Genomic DNA, 15,584 nt, shown 5'->3' with positions numbered 1-15,584 from the left:
TAGCTAACAAACTTTTCGCTTTACGAACATTACATTTGCGAGAATCTGATCTTGGCATACGAACTAGTTTTCGGGAAACACACGGAGCGCCACAATGGCTGGCGGACTAGTTTTCGGCAGGAGAACACCAAACCACACGGCCGAACAGCGCCACCGTGGCTGCCGGACTATTTTTCCACACCCCCTTTCTCTGAGTGCATATGTGGGATGCATACATGGTTTGTCATCAAGGATACATTTGCTATTATGGGAGCGAAAAAGACCCCACCGCAGGCTAGTGTTCAGCCGAAGAGGACACAAGACAAAATAACGGTCGAGCAGAAGAAGGAGGTCATCGAGAAACACGAACAAGGTGTGCATTTGTGTGACTTAGCGTCCCAGTACCATTTCTTTCATTACAATGCAATAGCATATTTATTATACATAAAATAAGGTCTATTTTGTGTAGTTTTAAGGCTTATTTAGTAGAAATGTATGTTTTATGTGACCTGGAAACAGATTATCCTCATTTTAAAGGTTTCCAGTGGGAAATTAATGTTTGGAAGACACACTTTTGGCCTTACACTTTCTGGGAACAAATGAAGTTCATAAGCCGAGGTATCTATCACTGCATTTATGTCTGCAAGAGAGGCTTGATGTGCAAAAGATAAAATGAATAAATAAATAACTAACAAAATAAATAACTACATACATAATTTGCCAGTAGGTAGTACACCCCCCTCCCGAGACAGCAAGAAACGGTTTTGATTCTGTTATGACCTCGGGCCTGACTGAGGTGTCGTGGACCAGGATGTTGAGCACACATAACGCTCTCGTCTCCGTCCTCAGACGCGCGACCGGCGTGCCGCCAAACAGCCGCGGGCGCTTTCATCTGTTCCGCAACCGTCGCGTCAAAAAGGGAAGAATGAGCAATTGCGCTGAATTATGCCTGCGTGTGCTCAGTAAATGAGCTCAACTCGTCCTGCACTGTCCCTTGTGTCCCTCGTGTCCTTGGAGTGTTACATTGGGCAGCGTAAGGGACGACTGGGCAGCGAGAGAATGATTCTCTGCCCGATTGTTACTCAGCCGAGGGGTGTGGGGGGGGGGGGGGGGCGATGTGTGACAATCTCTTGGATGTTACAGCTTCGTGTTTGCTTTCAACATTTAGCTTCGTTGCACTAAGTTCATCCTGTCTACTTGATATCTAATTTAAAGCAGATTCTTTACTTACAGACAGTGTCGGTGTTCAAATAGCTGACATGTTTCGACGTCTACTTCCGCCTTCGTCAGAGTGCAACATTTAGCTTGTAGCAGAAATGCACATTCCATCATGATGTCTCTGATCCACTGGTGAAAAGGACACCTTTATCTTCTTTCATCTAGAACTGCTTCATACGACAAAGAAAGTGACTGTTTGTGTCTTTGTGTTGTCATATTATTTGTTATTTTGTTTTTTGTTCTTTTGACTTCAAGATGGCACCGTGAGAGTGGCTGCCTTTACAGCGGCTCCTGGATTTTCTTTTTCTATACGTACGTATGCATGTATGTATGTATGTATGTATGTAGGGAAAGAGATGCCCATTTCACGGTAAAATCAGAGCATTGCAATTTTGTGTTTGGGAGCCTTTTACTTTATCTTTATTCAGTTTATCGAGTTGCTTGTACTGTTGCCACAAGGGGACACTTATCGTGCCCGTCCCAAGCCCTGATAAATACACAAGATGGAGGACACTGATTCACTGTGGCGACCCCTTGTGGGGAAAAGTCGAAAGGAAAATAAGTCGGGTTTTTTGACTTCAAGATGGCGCAGCAAGTGTGGCTGCCTTTAGAGCAGCGCCTGTATTTGTTTTTCCACTTCTTCCTTTCCTTTCCCCTTACTTTCATCCCTTTGCTGCTGTGAAATGTAAATGTCTCCACTGCGAGACTAAAAAAGGCTAATCCAATCCAGTCCAAACCGGTAGCGTCTCGTGTCCGACACAGTTAAACATGAGCAAGCTCTGCACAGACATTCGAAACGTTTGTGGTCCAAAAATTGCTGCCGCGGCGCGGCTTGGAGTGAATTTCAATTGTCGCATTGATGAACAACGCAAGCCTGCCAATAATTTCAACAAAAAGGCAACACGCTGGGTGAACAAACAAGAACAACAGAGTCCATCGAGCCTTTTGTCTTCAGACTTGTTGCTATTTTGGCTGCTCATTAAAAAAATACTAATAATACAATAGGCAAAAGGTACATTTTGAAGCATTTTGTCAAATGTTGTGCGGGGGCCATACGGTGCCAGTTGCCATGGACACAAACGGCTCTGGAGTGCCGAGATTCATATGAGGAAAAGACATCTCAAGTCGCGACGGAAGACGTTGCACAGCAACGTACGCACGTCTTCAAATTTGAGATTGAAAGCCGCAACGAATGTTATGACGGCTTCCTCAATTCTCCTTTTGGTTTTGGAACACTTACGTCACCCCCAGCCGTTTCGAGCCTATCTGCTCGAACTTTGAACGCCCGATTTTTTATAGCATAAGTAGCATTGTTTAGCGTTTCCCAAAACTAAACATACAACAGACAAGTCGATCGATGAAATGCCGACACACTACGCCCTTGACGCCTTTTCAAGGTGCACTAACGTATGGATACCCCCATTGGTTTTTCGACGTCCTTTGTATCGCGAACGCTGCAAGCTTGCAAGTGCGTCAGCAGCGACGAAGAAAGGAACGGCGGCAGGTGGCGGCGCGTTTGGCTCCTCCCGGCCGGCTCTTTGACGTGATCGAAACGGCGTTGACCCCGGTGGCGCCGCACTCCGTATTGTGACTTATTACATTTATTATTATTATTACAACCGCGAAGCTCCGGGGCTATTTCTCAATACTGTCAACCTTCGGCAGCTGTGCGTGGCCAAAGCCTGCTGCGAAAGTTCTCCATTTCCGACAATTGAAGAGTTGATGCGAGAGGAAAGACAAGGTGGGGAGGGGGCATCGGAGCGGAGTTGGGGGCGTCGACAAGCGGAGCCTGTATATTCTATTCAGTGGCGGACGAGTACAATTCATAATCAAGGCGGCCTGACTCAGTTTTCATTAAAAAGGAGCCGGCGCAAGCGTCTTGATTTATGAAGACCTCGCCACAGGCTTCTATCCACCACAGGGAGCGTGTCCGCGGGGGCTGGCTTGGGGGAGGCGGGTGGGGGGGGGGGGGGGGGGGACGTCTCGTTTCTCACAGCGAGGTGGTCGCGACTGTCCGCGGATAACATAGCGTAAGTGTCTAAGAGTGTGCAAGCAAGCATGGAGTTGTGTGTGTGTGTGTGGGGGGTTGTCTGCAATTGATGCTAATTAAACCAACACTATTGGTTCATTTTCTCATTAAGATTGTTTTTGTTTTGTTTGTTTTTGTTGGAGTTTTTTGGGTGGGGGGGGGGATATTTTGTACGCAGCAAACACATTACTAAACAGCACTAGAGTCATAAAAAGTCCGTACATCATCAAGAACTACAACCATAAAAATAAAGAAATTATTTCCCATCCGACAATATGAATCATAACTGCGCATTAATTTTTTTTTTTTTGGGGGGGAGAAGCAGTGAGTTTTTTTACTGAGCGATTAGCCCCAGAAAGTCCTATCCTGCTGAACATTTTACGATGCATCACTTTGACCTGCGACCTGTGGGGGGAAAAAAGGGACGAAATGGCTACGGCGTCGATATTGGCTTTAAAATATTACGAGGTGTCAAAAAAATGGCTTACGTTGCAAAAAAAAAAAAAAAAAAAAAAAAAACATTCCCCTTGAAATGATGGAATTTGCTTTGGTCTAACGGGCAAAGCTGCTGCTGCCATTAGAGAATCCCTTGATACAGAGATATCATTAAAAATAAGCTTAAGTGCACGCGAGTGTGCGCGGGCGTGGCCGGGGGGGGGGGTAAGATTTTGAAAGACCAAAAAACGGCAAAGACAATATTAAAGGAAATGTAACTGACAGAAAATGGACGGCCTTAAGAATATGAAACCTTTGTCCATTTGCGGAGTATTTCGCTTCTTGCGAGCTCTCCAGACCTTTGCATGTCGGACAGGGAGGAAAAAATTCCCTTTTTTTAACCCCCATTTTTGCAGCGATGTTTACACCGCAGCCGACTTGTCATCCGCCTCACTTCTCTGAGGCTAAGACACCTTTTCAAATGTTGCCTCGGTTCCGTGCATGGCGCAAACGCAGGACTTGCTCACAGAAGTGAGAAGAAGAATGTAGGGGCTAGATATGGTCATATGTTGTGAAGACTTTGCAAGAAATAACACCTCTCGGAAGTAACAGAAGGACGGCGTATCTTCATCTGCCCCCGAAGGTAACATTGCGGGGGTTCGGCTAACAAAATCTGAATGCGGCCATTCAAAGGAGTTGAAAATGGGATGCAATATAATGATAACCAAAGTCATTAATTTTTCAGGAGCATTGTAACTTAAATAGTTCACTTTAATGTATGTTTACTTTGAAAGTACACTTCCAATGGAGTGGAAATAATTGTTTGGTCGTGTTAGATTTGGCAACCTCGCTCCACAGAGATTCGATTCTAAAAATGAGGGCGCTTCGACTAATGATGGAAGGGCTAACTGGTGGCCGGCCCACAATTGTCATTCATTTAACAATATAAACAATTTGGGGAGGGCAAATTGAAAAAAAAAGGTATATTTCAATTATATGTCTTTTCTTTCTGTTTTTTTTTTTTTACAAACCCAAATTATTCTTCAAAAAAACCACAGATGAATATTCAACATTTTGCATGAAAAAGGGGTGCAGGGCTGAGGGGTGAAAGGACAAGCAGTGGGAAAAAAAGAACATGGAAAATAAAGCTGAGAAGATGCAAATTCGCAAGCAAAGACCGACTATATCTTTAAATTGTAATACGGTGATACCTCGACTTACAAACGCTTTAGCTCACGAACTTTTCGCCTTACGAACATTACATTTGCGAGAATATAATCTTGGCATACGAACTAGTTTTCGGGCAGCGGACGAACAAAACCACACAGCGCCGCGGTGGCCGGCGGACTAGTTCTCGGCGGAAGAACACCAAACCGCACAATCGAACAGCGCCGTGGTGGCTGGCGGACTTGTTTTCATCATCCCTTTCCTTGAGTGCATACGTGGTTTGTTATCAAGGATACTTTTGCTATGATGGGACGGAAAAAGACCCCACCGCGGGCTAGTGTTCAGCCGAAGAGGACACAAAACAAAATGACGGTCGAGCTGAAGAAGATCATCGAGAACCATGCGCACTAAATCCAGCAGACATTTAAACAGCTTCTTCCCGCCGTCGCCATTAACTCTTTGAACTCTTTCAACAGTAGCCAAAATGGAAGTGTATAGTGCCACTTAGCAGTTTTTTTTTTTTTTTTTTGACGACGATACTAGTGCAGCGTGTTCTACCGGTAACAAATTCCTTGTGTGTTCTACATACTTGGCAATAAAGATGATTTTGATTCTGAGAAACACGAACGAGGTGTGCGTTTGTGTGACTTAGCGTTCCACTACAAGTATGTTAAGTCGACCATTGCTCCGTGTGCCGAAGTGTGTTTCTGTCTTGCACATTTATTATGCATAAGATAAGGTCTATTTTGTGTAGTTTTAAGGCTTGTTTAGTCGAAATGTATGTTTGATGGGGACCTGGGAACGCATTATTCTCATTCTTAATGGTTTCTTATGGGAAATAAATGTTCGGCAGACGAACCTTTCGCCTTACACACACTTTCGGGAACCAATTAAATTTGTAAGCGGAGGTATCACAGTATCTCCATTCACCAACAGATGGCAGATCTCTAAGTTCCACTTCAACCAGGTCTTATATTGTTTCAATCATTTATTTTATTTTATTTATTTTGGGGGGGGGGGGGGGTTCGGAATGAAATGTACGACAAAGTTTGATCAAAAGTATTTCCGTGAGTAAGGCTTTCAAATTGTATTTTGGCAAAGTGACGCTATTTGGAGACTGTCCGATCCGACGGGACGGAATAAGCCTCCGGGGAGCTAAAACACCACGATGAGTGCCCCCCCCCCCACCACCACCACCACACCAGCTGCTCCCCCAGGAGGAGCGAGGATTACCGTTTACGCGACGCAACAGTGCAGTCAATTCATCTATATGGTAATGTCCCATGATGTAAGTCGGTTGTCGGCGCGGTGCAGCGTCAGCATTAGCCCACGGAGCTGCGCGACTTTCAGCTAATGACGACGGGCTGAGGCAGAGGCACTCCATTATCCCCCCCCCCCCCATCCTCCCTACAGCGGGCCAAGGCAGACGATTAAGTAATAGGAGGAACTGTGTTACGAGTGCCCTGTTGGTGAGCGCAACAGTTGACAGCCCCGCGTTTCAAAACCAGGCGCAAACAAAAACCGAGGCACCCTCGCTCTGTTTTTGTGTGCGGTTCAGCTGCCGAATAGCGAAGAGGAGGTGTCAAAGAAATCACAGTCATTTTGGAATCACATCCTTTTTCCCCACCCTGAAATTGCAGCACCAAAGAACTCGAATCCAAGAGAAGGCATTTGGTTTCATCTTACCTTGCGTTTCGTGTGCCCAAGTCTCATCCCCGCGTCTCAGAAGTAGCATGATGGCGCTGCCTGGGCCTCCGCTCTCCCTCTCATAGCCTCGGACTGAGGGACACCGCACTACGAGAGCACCGCATGAGAGGAGATGATGATTGTTCGGTGGCAACTATCCGGCAAGCTCCAAACACGGATGCAATAGCAACAAAGACGCTTTCTACATGACCCTTTTTTTTAAAGGATTCTAATGAGGGTATGTGGGGGCATGTAGTTGTCCCGAAACGCATCTTGTGACTGGATATTCGTTCAAGTATTTATCATCAGGAGGCAATTAACCAAACGAGTATTCAATGAGTCGGAGGTGCTATGTATGATGTCACGTCACAGTGATTAGGAATTATGAAGGAATAACAAAGGACGGTTTCCAGCGAGAAGCGCGTCTCATAAATTTGAATGATAGCATCCATCCGCAGGCAATTACTGGAAAAATTACTCGGAGTGAACTCAGAAAGGGCTAAAACAACATGTCGGTGACATTTCTTTCTTTCTTTCTTTCTTTTTTTAAACAACAGTGTTTCATCTCCAACTCACGGGCACGCCGGCTTTCACTTTGTCAATGTTAGATGTCCGGAATGAAAAGTTTGCTACGGTAACTTTGGTTCGGAGTGACGCGGTTGATGTCGCTTGGAGAACTCACAGCGATTCCAAGGGAGAAAGCGGCAAGTTCGGGGTAAACGTACGCCACGGGAGCGGCTTCTTTCCTCTTCTCTTCTGATCCCCGGCCAGCTGACATCTGCCAGTCTGCTGCTCGTAAAGGAGAACAAGGAGGGCAGACGGTTACTGGGGCGGAGGGCGGCTCACTCACACTTTTAAGACAGGCCGAAGGATTGATTCAATTAAGAACGAGCAAACAAATACACGTTGGTGATTTTGTAAATTAAGAAAGGGAACAGCTAGATCCAGCCTTAATCTGTTTAAATCTGTCTCATAACGCCAAGGCGTCAACTGTGTGATTGGCAATGGTAAAAACTACTGAGCAGACTCAAAACGGAAAACTGGCCTGATAGATTAGAATGTTACGTGCTACGTGATGGCAGTCACCGAATCAATCCTGTGTTCTCCCATCTCGGTTTAGTTCGTGGCTGCCACAAAAATGGACAAAATCCGACTACGTCAGACAGTTAGGACGGCGGCAAAAAAAAATCATTGGCAGCGCCCTAGCCACTCTCGAGGACTTGCACACTGCAAGAATCAAGACGAGAGCGCGGAAAATCCTACTGGAGCCTCCGCACCCTGCCCACCACCTTTTCCAGCTACTCCCCTCAGGCAGGCGTTACTGATCCATGCGTGTCAAATCCTTCAGACATTTAAACAGCTTCTTCCCGCCAGCCATTAACTCTCTAAAGTCAAAACAGTAAACCAAATCTAAGTGCCTCTTTGCGGCTTTGCACAACCCTGTGGAACAGCATTGCGTGATCTTCATTGTAGCTCTGTACTCACATGACCCACTGTCTTCTTGATATTTTGCACATTGTCTTACAGTTGTTCCTGGGAGGTACCATTTACATTCAGGAATTAGATTACATTAGATTAGATTAGATTAGATTAGATTAGATTAGCCTGTAAAGTCTTTTTTTATGATGACACTAGAGCAGTGTGTTCTACCAAAGACAAATTTCTTGTTTATTCCACATGCTTGGCCAAGAAAGATGTTTCTGATTCCGATTCTGCACCAGATGTACCGTCGGACTAAATCGTCTCCACGCTCATCGCTAACAACCCTTGGCGTCGAATGAGCATTATCTTTCATCAAACCTGCTTCGGCGTCGCTAATACAAATGAAAGGACAATACGGTTGCGTCGGAGAACGCCCGATTTCGTGCTGCCAAGACGGTTTTGAACCCGCTTCGCGATCCAGATTGATATTTTCTAATTTACACGTGAACGCAAGGAGAAGCGTGAATGTGAATTGCAATCCTGTACGCCTGCCACCGTTCAAGTCCTTGGGGGGAAAGGATTATTGTTCAAGTGAACATAAACAGAATTACAAAATGTCAACGTTATCGCAAAGGACAAATTGAGTACAAATTTTAGGAAAAATTCTTCAAATTGACACGATTGGCTTTGACGGGCAAATGAAATGATGTGGCGGGCTAGCTTTAGCTCCTGAGCTTGAGTTTGACACCTGTGGTATGATGGTACTGATGTCACAAAATTCCGGAAGGTTACCTCTGGTGTTTTTTTTTCCTGAATGATACCTCCGCGTCAAATTTGGTATTGTGTTCTGAACAAAAGGTTGCTCAATACTTGCTTGATGACTTTGTCTGTATCTCCACAAGTTGACGTCCTATCGGTTATCTGAAGTTTGAGCGCCTGACAGTCAGCAGTTTCTACACGGCTTCGGTTTCTTATCTCGGTAGACGTTTTCTCCCTTTCATCCTCCACAATGCGCTCGAAAATTAGCAAGAACGCGATTAGCAAGAATTTGAACGCGGAAAAGAGTGTTGTAGGAATATTGACGGTAGCGCCACTGAAAAGGCGATGAACGCAAGCAATGGTCCATCCGGGCTTTCAGGAAAATCAATTTGTGGCAGAGACCCAAGCCGGGATTTCTTTCTGAAGGTCCGAATGAGAAGATGATCTGAGCTGATCTTAATGAACGCAGACTTGGGAAGCCCGTTTTCAGGTCCAACGCGTTGAACCTCGGAAGAAGTCCAAATTTGATTCCAAGCGACAATCGCCGTCATTTTGCCAAAGGTGAAGAGATTATTCATTGACACGTGTCAGTGAATAATAAACGCTTTGCTGCGGGCTAACAGATTGTTCTGTTCATATTTAATAGATCAATTGGGCCGCGCACAAACTCGCCCAACGCGTGTCGAAGCGTGCGGGTTAAAAAGAGACGGACGGATGGGCTTGGTTTCATTACAAACGCCGCAAAGGAGCTCAACTGTTGCTTTCAAGCTCACTCTGAGGACACGCGTCCCGGACAGTCGTCTGCGTCAATACAAGTCTGTCTTTTAATCGGCTCAGATGAATTATTGAGCAGCCTTTTTATATTAGATTATGACCTATATTCCGGCTGCTTGAGGAGAGTGTGCCAATAAAATCCAGATTTAGTTTTCAATTGGCTCCTTGGCTCGCATAAGCTTTAATCACCGTGCAAGACACACACACACACACGGGGACAAACCATGTTATGGAAGACAAACATCCCATGTCATCCATCATTCATTTAAGTTCTTCTTGGGTCTTTTTGGCGCTGACCCACCTTGCCAAGTGCTCAATTTGAGGCAGTTTAATTAAGGCCAATTTAGTCCTCAGACTCAGTAGATGCGATGCTTCGCATGGGAAGAAGATGGGGAGGAAAAGGAAACGGCAGGAGGAGATGAGTATTCTCCTGCCGTCTTCCCTCACACAATGGCCCTTTTATCGATGAAGATCATGTCGGCCCAAGGCTCTTTGGCCTTACTTCTTTTTCCCCTCATAAGCTCATAATAAGAGGAGTTTTTAAAACACTAAACCGTGGCGGGGTTGGGACTTCATCACGATTTGTTGTTGTTGGGTTTTTTTTCAACCACAACATCAAAGCTCCACGTTGAATGAAAAACAAGCATTGAACAACAATTGGAGTTGAACATCAAACACCCAGAATGTCTGCTCTACCACAAAAAAAAAAAAACATGCACCACTATAAAATTAAGGCACGTACAAAGATCTCTCTGGCGCTACGATTAGATATTTACATGCTGGATGGGATGACCATGGTTATAACGCACGAGCGAGGCGCTTTGAACAGTGTCAATGCCTGCAAAGCCTTCTCTGCTGGCCTAAAAATATCTGAATCACGGACTGACGTGAATTATATTTTGTCCATGAATTATTATTAAATCATACTAAAATTGGCTTTCAACTAACTTCCTTTCCTTGCTTTTCCCCTCTTGCGCTGCTTCCAGGTGTGTTATGGTATTTAAGCATTTAACCAATCACATTTCAGGCATCATTTGTTACCAGGGTCAGAAATCTACCTGTACGTCTTCAAAATCAGTTCTGCGTGCCCCGTCACATCAAATGTGTCGATCAAAGTGTTGCTCGAACCAATCAGATTTCGACTTGGCAACCCAAAAGGGCTAACATCGCATTCTTGCAGGTGCAAACTAGGATCGGCTAGTAACTAGCCAATCCTAGTTTGCGAAAACTGCTCTGATCGCAAGCTGCTAGTGACAAGTGCATACTGGCCAGAGCTAGCACGCAGTATCGGTAGCGAGCTGCATAAGCAAATACATTGTCGCGTTGATTGAATAACAGTTTCAGTTTTGTCAAGCCACAATGGCTGAAGGGGAGAAGAAATGGATTTGGTTGGAGATTTACTGTTAAATGCATTTTCAAGACCGACCTTTCAAGAAAAAATGGACCTCGTTAACAAAGGTCGCTCAGTTATTTCCTGGCTAATGGTAGCCCCTAGTGGACCTGCAGTAAATCACAACACACGTTTTTTCAGTCTGGTTTGATTCAAACGTAGCACTACTGAAGGCCTCGTGGTGAAATCCATGGCCCACCACTCAGTTTGAATGATTGACAAGACTGCCGCTTTGACAAATCAAATGTCGTCTTGGTTAAAATGGAAACCATGCTAAGATATCACAGACATTCAACGCCATTGCTGTTGTCACACAAAAGTGGTGTCAAATTGTTCCAAAAAGCGCAGTTTACAATCTTGACAACAGGATGTCGTAAGTGGGACGTCACCCAGTCGCGATCAAAATCCATTTTCCGTCCATTTTGCATCATGGCACATGTGGCAGTCGAGAAACAATCAGACAAACACACACACACACACACACACACACACGCTTCATGTCAACCACCGGAGAGTTGATCAAAGGAAAAAAAGGGGGTCAATCAGAGCTGAACTTTTGGACGTGTCTGGCCAAGTCTGAGTGGAAGTTCATTTTGCATTTGACACGCTTGAATGTCTCACTCAGGCGGTCGGTTCGCGGTGACGCTTGCACTTTGCCCGTCCGTGACTCTTGCTGTCCAGTAGATTGAAACACGTCAAAATATGAAATATGCTTGATACAATGAACCCGAATCCTTTACCTTTAAGGGACAACGGTTGTTACAACAATGGACAGTTTATATCGCGTTATAAGGTTATAGGGAGGTGCATGAGAGGGCCTCTCTCTCCCTCTCTCTGACGCGCTGTTTGTCCCTCTTCCCATCTCTCATAATTCAGCATAAATAATAAAATAATACACATGAGCGGCACGAGTGAATTCCAAGCAGCGTACTCATCTACTGAAAAAAAAAAATCTAATCAAATAATCAATCAGTTGTGCTGGCAGGAGTAATGGTACGAATCAGCATTATGTTATCGATTCGACACAGACACTGCTTGGCTCCTCAGTCTATTCATGAAAAGCCATAAAGGATGAAAACTGCAAAGCAACTTCAGTCCATTTGCCCGAAAAAAAAAAAAAAAAAAAATAGCATGAAATAAACAAATCAAATAAATCATAAAAATACCTTATTTGTGACAGCTATGACTTTTAGATGTGAAATTGTATATCCAAATGTGGACATTTAAATTCCACAGACAAAAAAATAGAAATAAAAAATATTCCATCGAGCACACACGTGTGGGTAATTGTTTCCCAGTCATCCAATTTTTGTCATTTATGATTGTCATGTACCGGAAGCCATTGCAGCTCGCCTCGCCGGCCGGGGAAGTGGCCTTTAATAGAAGAAATAAAATGGGGTCGATGTTCCTTGGATTGCAATCGGCGTAATACGATGATAATTAAATAGGTAGTATCAGACCTGTGCTAAACGAATAGCAACTATTCTGATCACGAGCAAGACAAAGTAACCGTGACGTGACGTCATCTCATTTTAAGATGGCCGATGAGCCAAACAAATGGGAATGAAACCCCGTACGTGTCGCATTGTTACACGGTGGAGATTAAAAGGTCCAAAACAGGTGCCATATTATACCAAAAGGACTATAGATATCCATCATTACAAGGAGCGGGCGGGGCAGGCCAAAAACAAACTATTTTTCTTCCTCCTAGTCCATTCTCTTTCAAATCGAAACGAGTCAGTTGAGAGCAATGTGAGATGGAACGTAGGTAGGGTGGGAGGGAATGATTTGGGGGGGGGGGGGGAGTGTAGAAACACAGACGGCGGCCGACATGAAGACTCAGTGCTGGTCTAGATTCTAGACATCTTTTTTTTTTTTTTTTTTCTAGACTCCAGAACAAATTGTCGCTCGCTTGAATATAAGTCTCATTTGATTCACAAAAGCGTCATTGCAAATGAATGAACACGTCCTCCACAGAACAGATGTCGGATGTCGGGGCCGCATTTGAAACATGATGTCACGTCGAAATGAATAGACAAAAGCAGACTTTGTCCTCTGTGGACGCTCGCTAAGACAGAAATGACAACGCTGCCAGGATGAGCTTTGATGGCGGCGGCATCGGGAGGCGCTCCTTGTTTGATGACACGGCGGATATCATTGTAGTCAAACAGAACAAGAAATAGAACGGAACGATCGGGAGGAGGCAAGAGCCACGGCAGTCCGGGTCACCGAGCGCGTCAGGGAACGCGCAGCAAATGCACAGCAATAGAGCTTCAAAAATATGGCTTGCGCAAGAAAACGAGACAGACAGACAGACAGACAGACACTTAACGCTAAAAAGGACCTACCTAGTGTTAGGTTTAAGAAGCGCCCAAAAAAGGATGCGTTGGGCGGAAAGAGCACACAACTAGAAGATGGCGAATAGGCAACAGGGTACAAAAGTTTTGAAAAAGTACAAAAGAGAGGAGAGATGATCAAAATGTCTCGATCGCTTTGGCCGCAATCAAAAAGTATCCCAAGTTATGAGCGGACAACGAGCGGCATCGAGAGGAGGAGGCAGCGAAGGGAGGAGGAGGAGGAGGAGGGGAGCGTGGGCTGCGCGGGGAAAGAAAGAAAGAAAGAAAGAAAAAGAAAAAGAAAAAGAAAGGGCCGGAGGTGACAGCCAGCGACGACGGGGGACAACGAGTGAATGGAAAGGGGATCCAAAACAAAAGGACGGGGGGAGAAAAACAATCCTTTTCCGATTGATTCTTGCCAGTCGCTCTCACTCTCCTTTTCCGACTCATACATAGAAAAAATTGTTGAGCAGGTAAATGGCAAAATAGATGAGGAGACAGAGAAGTGAAAGCGCCAGCAAATGAACAGACAAAGCACCTCCCAGCAGTGCGATGAGGAAAAAAAAGAAGAGAAAACGGAAGATAAAAGCAAATACTCCAGCGGCCTCCGTCGTCTCCGGTTAATGTGCGGAAGAGGCCAGTTGTTCCCCTTCCCCTTCCCCTTCCCCTGCCGCCTTCTGCTCTCTTCTCTCTCCCCCTGGCCAAAATAGCTGCCCATCCAGTGAAGGGAAAAGCGGGCGTCCCTCAACTCCGCCGCCACTCACACAGGTAAGACATTGTTGCGGCGGGAAGAGAAGAAAAGGACGGACAGTCGAGCACTACCTGCCTCACGAGGAAAAAATGTCAAGCTGGAATTGCTCTGTCTCCCACCTCCCGCCCATCCCCGCGAAAAGATGGGAGGAAGAGAGGTGGGTAGGAAGGTGGGGGGGGGGCCTATCGCTGCATTAGTATTCATTGAAAGAGTGTGGGGAGAAATCGAGCCGGGGGGGGGGGGGGGGTTGTGTGCAAATGTCGAGGAACCCAACCGCTGTTTCAAACCCTGACAGAATGGCTCCCTCTAGAGGCTTTCATCGGAACATCAGGTCAAACACTGCAGTTGGACCACTCGAATCTTCAAGCCACAAAGTACACCGGAACCTCCACTGTGAGACTAATAAAGGCAAATCCAATCCAACCTACTTCGCAGAGTTGGGAACAGAGAGCGGCGGTCCCCAAACTTTGTCCTGTGAGGGCCACGTGACTTTTCCCTTCTGTGACGCTGTCACTTTGTAACAGAAAAAGTGTGACGATCATAGGGGAGCTTAAAAAGTGTGTTTTCCAGAAAGCCACACATAACATAACATCACTTTGCTGCTGTGAAATGTACATTTCTCCACTGTCAGACGAATAAAGGCAAATCCAATCCGATAACCAAATAACCCTTTCCAGAAAAAAAGTCAGAATCAGAATCAGAATCAGAATACCTTTATTCGTCCCGCAATGGGGAAATTTGCAGTCCACAGCAGCAATTGAAGAGGGAACAAACAACGCTACTAATGAAATAAATAAGAACTAAATAACTCTCTCTTGGTTCTTTATAGAAAAACAGGAAATAAATAACAACATTTATGAAATAAATAATAGAAAAAAAGCTATGGAACATTGACTTTGTGTTGGATTGGATTTGCCTTTATTAGTCTCACAGTGGAGAAATTTACATTTCACAGCAGCAAAGTGATGAAAGGAATGAAAGTAGAAAAACAAAACATAGGAGCTGCTGGAAAGGCAGCCACTCTCGCGGCGCCGTCTTGAAGTCAAAAGAACAAAAAAAACTAAATAACAAATAATATGACAGCATAGGGACAATATCCAAAATCCAAAATCCAGCAGACATTTAAACAGCTTCTTCCCCCAAGCCATTAACTCTTTGAACAGTAGCCAAATGGAACTGTATAGTGCCACTTAGCAGTTTTTTTGACAACGATACTAGTGCAGCGTGTTCTACCGGAAACAAATTCCTTGTGTGTCCTACATACTTGGCAATAAAGATGATTCTGATTCTGATATGACAAAACATGTGTTGTGCCATGCACAATCTTAACAGATAAAAGTTCAGCTCAGTTGTCAGAGCAGAATCTCTCTGACACATATGAGCAGTCTCCTAAAGTTCTTGTGTTCCTTCCTTAGAGTCCTTTTGTCGGTTCCAGTAGGCTTGTAGACACTGTAACGATATTAGCAAATCGTATTTGCATGTTCTACTAGTGATGCCTGGCTACAAACCAAAGGAGCATGCGCACTGCTGCAAGCCAGTCTGATGAGAGCCACGCATGTCAATTACCTTCTCCTTCCAACCAACACAGCCGTCCTAATAAAGAACCTCAACTCTATCCACAAGTTGTATCATTTACCG

At 45.0% G+C, this 15,584-nt stretch overlaps 1 protein-coding gene across 3 annotated transcripts in view; it reads right to left on the bottom strand.

The window, feature by feature from the left end:
- Positions 1 to 15,584, bottom strand: part of grin2ba (glutamate receptor, ionotropic, N-methyl D-aspartate 2B, genome duplicate a) — a 117,530-nt gene that overhangs the window by 99,372 nt on the left and 2,574 nt on the right. For 2 of the 3 annotated variants that reach the window (XM_089018236.1, XM_089018238.1), the window contains exons 1-3: positions 13,208 to 14,015; positions 7,197 to 7,303; positions 6,515 to 6,622 (exon numbers count right to left, since the gene is read on the bottom strand). In XM_089018236.1, the coding sequence (XP_088874362.1) occupies positions 6,515 to 6,541 (27 nt within the window). In that variant the 5' untranslated portion in view covers positions 6,542 to 6,622; positions 7,197 to 7,303; positions 13,208 to 14,015. Of the gene's footprint in view, positions 1 to 6,514; positions 6,623 to 7,196; positions 7,304 to 13,207; positions 14,016 to 15,584 lie in introns of those variants that run through there. The other variant, XM_089018237.1, reaches the window with a different exon arrangement.

Source organism: Hippocampus bargibanti, linkage group LG17 (assembly GCF_051943395.1).
Source record: "Hippocampus bargibanti isolate YZ-2025 linkage group LG17, ASM5194339v1, whole genome shotgun sequence".
Classification (NCBI taxonomy): Eukaryota; Metazoa; Chordata; class Actinopteri; order Syngnathiformes; family Syngnathidae; genus Hippocampus; species Hippocampus bargibanti.
Note: the sequence above shows the minus strand (reverse complement) of the source record. Positions and strands in the feature narration are given on the sequence as shown.